The sequence below is a fragment of the Galeopterus variegatus genome, unplaced genomic scaffold, assembly GCF_000696425.1.
Source record: "Galeopterus variegatus unplaced genomic scaffold, G_variegatus-3.0.2 Scaffold11642, whole genome shotgun sequence".
NCBI classification, from domain to species: Eukaryota; Metazoa; Chordata; class Mammalia; order Dermoptera; family Cynocephalidae; genus Galeopterus; species Galeopterus variegatus.
In genome coordinates this window covers 15242-20602 of record NW_007737753.1, presented here as the reverse complement: position 1 = coordinate 20602, position 5361 = coordinate 15242, and the positions used below count along the sequence as shown (strand labels likewise).

The 5361-nt window shown below is 52.7% G+C and overlaps 1 protein-coding gene across 1 annotated transcript in view; it reads left to right on the top strand.

The window, feature by feature from the left end:
* Positions 1-5361, top strand: part of QRICH2 (glutamine rich 2) — a 38043-nt gene that overhangs the window by 24548 nt on the left and 8134 nt on the right. Inside the window, exons 11-13 of the mRNA XM_008594817.1 lie at positions 495-592; positions 1070-1184; positions 4367-4621. Of these exons, the coding sequence (XP_008593039.1) occupies positions 495-592; positions 1070-1184; positions 4367-4621 (468 nt within the window). The remainder of the gene's footprint in view (positions 1-494; positions 593-1069; positions 1185-4366; positions 4622-5361) is intronic.

The window sequence follows — 5361 nt, the reverse complement described above, 5'->3', positions numbered from 1 at the left end:
TCCGTTGCCGGACACGAAAAAAAACAAAAAGGAAAAAAAAAAAAAACTGATGCCTTGAGCTGTTAAGCTTCAGCTGAGCCAAATAACTAGGCCTTTGCTGCTTTTATTACATGTGGCAGCCTCGGATCCAGTCTCTGGAACTTTCTGGGGCCGGAGGTCATTGCAAGGGGCTGTTAGCTCTTTAATCATTCTATTTTTTTTTTTTTTTGGCAGCTGGCCAGGAAGGGGATCCAAACCCTTGACCTTGGTGTTATAACACTGCACTCTAACCAACTGAGATATCTGGCCAGCCCTACTGATCATTCTCTTAATGCCAGCTATCTATATCCATGGGACAGAGGGATGGGTGGATGTCTGGAAGAGACCTTGGTTTTTGTCAGAGAGGGCTGGGTTAGTGTAAGGGGATGGAGAGGTGCTTGCTGGAGCTGCAGGGACACATTCAGGAAGTGGGGAACTCAGGCCTGTCTGACCCCTCTCTTCTGTTGGGTTTGTAGCTGGAAAGGTTGCAAAGGATCCTGGAGGGTGAAGAGGACCGAGAAGGAGGAAAGGAGCTGAAAGCTGGCCAGCTGGGCTTGCAGCTGCGTGTCCTCAGGTAGAACACCCTGGGCAAGGGCAAGGGCAGCCGGTAGCCTGGCCTCACACATTCTCAGCCAAGGAGGTGACAGCAGCCTTTGGGTCACTCACGCTCCTAAACTGACTACTGTCTTTGACTGGGATCATGTCTGCCTTTCAGGTTACCCATATATAGTTCAAGGAACTGGTAGAAGTTCCCTGGGTTCCTAAAACAGCTTAGCACCAGGGCTTGGAGGAGCAAAAAGAAGCTTCTGAGGCTCTGTCTCCGGTTGGAGGCTGGAGGAGATCACTTGCTCTTTGCAGTGGCCAGTCCACCACCTACAAGCCTCTCAGGCCAGCACACTGGGCATGCAAGAGTCCCTAGGCAGAGCCTGCTGGAGGGTGGTGAGAGACTTTTCTGCACCCTCCTGCAGCCCTGACAACGGAGATCTGTACTGGTGGGCCCGGGGCTCTGGGCTGGTGGTGGAGCCAGGCAGTCTCTTGTCATGAACCACAGAGTCACCGTGGCTGACATTGAGAAGGAGCTGACCGAGCTAAGGGAGAGCCAAGAGCAGGGTAAGGCCGCCATGGAGAATTCAGTCTCTGAAGCCTCCCTGTACCTGCAGGATCAGGTGAGGATTCCACACTCTTCAGCCCAGGGATCAAGGGCCCTTCGCAGAGCTGGCTACAGATGGTGGGGCTGCCCTTCCCTCCCACCACGCCTCAGAGACCAGGCCCCTCGGTTCTCCTCGGTGTGTGTGTATGGGGGGTGGGGGAGGGCGGCTGTATCTAGGGTTCTCCCCCTCCCCATCCAAAGCCAGCTCCAAGGGAAAGGCACCCCTTAGAGGTCTGTTCACCTCCCACGAAATCTTTTTTTCTGTTTTTTTATTATATAATTCACATATCATAAAATTCACCCTTTAAAAGTGAACAAGGTACATTCAAAGTTGTACAACCATCACCACGATCTAATTCTGAAACACTTCATCACTCCAGAAAGACACTCTGTACCTGTTAGCAATCACTCCGCATGCCTGTCCCCTAGCCCCTGACAACCACGACTCTACTTTCTGTCTCTACGGATTTGCCTACTCTGGACGTTTTATATAAATGGAATCATGTAATATGTGGCCTTTTGCATCTGGCTTCTTTCACTTAGCATAATGTTTTCAAGGTTCATGCATGTCATAGCATGGATCGGTGCTTCATTTATTTTTATGGCTGAGTAACACTCCATTTTGTGGCTATACCACAATTTGTGTATCCATTCTCCAGTTGAAGGACATTTGGGTTGTTTTCACCTTTTGGCTATAACGAATAATGCTGCTGTGAACATTCAGGTACAAGTTTTTATGTGGATATGTTTTTATGTCTTCTGGGTATATGCCTAGGAGTGGAATTGCTGGGTCACATGATAACTATGTTTAACCATTTGAGGAACCAAATGAAAACAGCCAGACTGTTTTTCAAGCAGCCACACATTTTACATTCTCACCAGCAACGTATGAGGGTTTCAATTTCTCCACGTCCTCACCCGCACATTAACTTCCTTTTTTTTTTTTTTAAATAGTAGCCATCCTAGTGGGTGTGTGGCAGTATCTCATTGTGGTTTTTTTCTTTTTTTTTTTTTTCCTTTTTGTCTTTTTTCGTGTCCGGCAACGGATCGCAACCCTCAGCGTCGCGCCCGTACCGGACCGGGACCGGCAACGGGATCGCAACCCTCGGTGCTGCACCCGCACCTCGCTCAGCCAGTGAGCGGGAACCGGTCTGTATGTGGGATCCGAACCCTCGGCAGGAGCGCCGCCGCACTCCCAAGCGGCGCACTGTAGCAGTGCGCCACCGGGCCAGCCCTCATTGTGGTTTTGACTAGCATTTCCCTAATGACTAATAATGCTGAGCCTCTTTCCATGTGCTTTTTGGCCATTTGTATCCCTTCTTTAGAGATGAGATATCCACATGTATATTCAAATCTTTTGTCCATTTTCTAAGTGGGTTATTTGTCCTTTTATTACTGAGTTGTAGGAGCTCTTTAAGTATTCTGGATACTAGACTCTTATCTGATATATGACTTGCAAATGTCTTCTCCCATTCTGCAGGTTGTCTTTTCACTGTTTTGATAGGGTCTACCTTTAAATCTTGAATGATGCGATCCTTGGTAATTTTCCCAGTAGCGAAATGTCTGAACCAGGGACAGCCCTCTGAGAGCTCACAGAAGGACCAGTTAGGAAAAGCTGCTGGGCCCAGGGGGATGGTGTCAGGAACCCTTTTGTGCTTGGAGCTACATTCCGGTCTCACTGTCCCATTGCTGGGAGAGTGGTCTGTGCCATCTCATGACTCCTAGCTGACAGTCCTGCATGGGGCTTGAGGAGCAACTGAGTCTGTGCAGTAGTCACCTGTCTGTCCAAAGCTCAGGTCTGAGCTTAGCAACCTCCAGGGGTCTCCTAGGACCTCGCCTAGGAGAGAATCCAGTCCCTGGTGGGCTGGCCCAGTCTCCTTTTGCAGCCCTTTTTAGAGGCACAACCTTCTACCCCCACCCCCCCACCTCTAGCCATCTTGGCTCCCTACCTTTCTCTGAACACATTCCTGTTTTCCCATGCTATTCTTTCTGGAATGTCCTCTGACCCTTATTTACCCAGATAGCCGCTTATTATTCTTCAAGGCTCCACTGAAATGCCCATTTTTCTGGGAAGCCTCTTCCTCTCTTCAAGAGAGAATTAGCCCATCCCTTTGCCTCCTGGGGGCCCTTTGATGTGCCAGCCTCATTGTAGGCTCTTCCGGTCACTAGCAACAAGGTCTCTGTGAGCTAAGGCAGAAGGGAGATTGGTTGAGGGTATGCGATAACAGAGAGTTGGGTAAAAGGGAACTTCTGGGCCACAGGGGGAAGTTTGGGGCAGACCCCTCCCGGTCTGTCTTTTCTGCTTCATCACCCACTTCCAAGAGAGGGAGCTTAGGTTGGCCTAGTCCCTCTTTTTCAGCCAGGCAATAAGTCACAGGTCTTTGGCCAATCTAGGGATTGGTGGCCCTCCCAGTGGGCAGCGAGGAAAGGACAAGAGGTGGAGGTAGGTAAGGAACAGAGGAGACACAGCCCTGCTGAGCCCACCCCCATCATGGCCACCAGCTGGAGTTGGCAAGGTGCAGACACTCACTGTCCCATCACAGGTGTCTCTAAGGGATGGTCGCATGAGAGGCAGTAGAAATGTGCCAACAACTGCCTGTTAGGAGTGGGATGCACATGGAGCTATCTACCCAGGACCCATCATTTGTGGTGACAGATTGAGACCATGGGATACAGAAGAGAGCAGGAGGGTAGGGCCGAGCAGCTCTTCCATAAGGGGTTTGCACCTGCCCAGGCTACGAGAGGCCCTGGAGTAGCATTAGCAGTTATCACGTGCTTTTTTTTAGTTATTTACATGCCAGGTGGGACAGAGCATGTGTAAACCCACCCCTCACAGCCCCAGTGCCAGAGCAGGGCCATGTGTCGTCAGGGTCCTCTGAGTGTTTGTGGGCTAAGGAACAGCCACACTTTAAGAGGTAGCTACCAATGTGTTCGCACACTGGACCGATGTCTGGAAACCTCCCTCTACAAGGGCTTTAGTCAGCACTGGTGCTGCAGTCCCTGAGAGCTCCACTTGCTGTTTAATGGATGGGGTGCCTGCTGTGCACCACGTGCTCTGTGAGGCGCTGAGGCTGTGGCCCCTGCCCATATGCGGCAGGGGACGGGCAGAAAGCACTAGTGAGTAGTGCTTGTGTGGGGGACACAACGTGGCTGTGACTTGCCTCACTGCCCTGCCCCTGGCATCTCTCCTGCATGCAGCTGGACAAGCTCAGGAAGATCATGGAGAGCATGCTGACCTCTTCGTCCACGCTGCTGTCCATGAGCATGGTCCCGCACAAGGCCCTGGTAACCTCAGCCCCTGGCCAGATCGACCCTGAAGCCACCTGTCCAGCCTGCAGCCTGGACCTGAGCCATCAGGTCAGCATGCTAGTGCAGCGCTATGAGCAGCTCCAGGACATGGTCAACAACCTGGCTGCCTCTCGGCCCTCCAAGAAAGCCAAGCTCCAGAGCCAGGTGGGTCACTGCCCACCTTCTTCATGGTGCTGCTGGACATGGCCCCACAGGGGAGAACCACAACCCTGGAGGCCTGCAGAGAGCGTGGCTGCCAGAGCTCCCCAGGGAGGGGGTGTTTGGGCTTCAGGGTCAGTTTTCCATGGTGGAGCCCTTTAGCCAGATCTCACCAAAGGTCCTTCCATGGGTGGCGTCACAGTGAGGGTAGCAGCAGAGCTAGCTCTAGGGACAGGAGACTATGGGGAAGCGCTGGCTCAATGGGGTGGGACAGCACAGGCTGGCCGAGGGCGAGCAGCACCATTCATGGGCCGTGGGGACACAAGCACAGCTGCAGGGGACATCGACTCCCCTTGTACAGCAGGCTTGCTGGTGGGCGCAGAGACAGCCACAAGTCCTTGAGTCCTGCTTCTTGGGCTCAGGAATTCAGATTGTGCCCAGGGAAGGTGGGGAGACTGTAGCCCACACCCCAGCTCTCAAGGGCCACGGGACAGCACATCATTCCTGAGCTTCAGTCACCTCCACTGATCACCCCAACTGGTGGGCCAAGGTCCCTTGAGGCTACTCCACAGGGCTGTAGGGGCTGATGTTCGTGTCCCATTGGGGTGGCCACACTACCAAAGGACAGAGAGCCTTCCCCAGTGGAAGTGGGAAACTCTGAAGGCAACTGAGGAAAGCCAGAATGGGGTCTGAAGTTTGACTGATGTTCTAAGGGCCAAGTTCTTGGCGGGGGGGGGGGGGGGGGG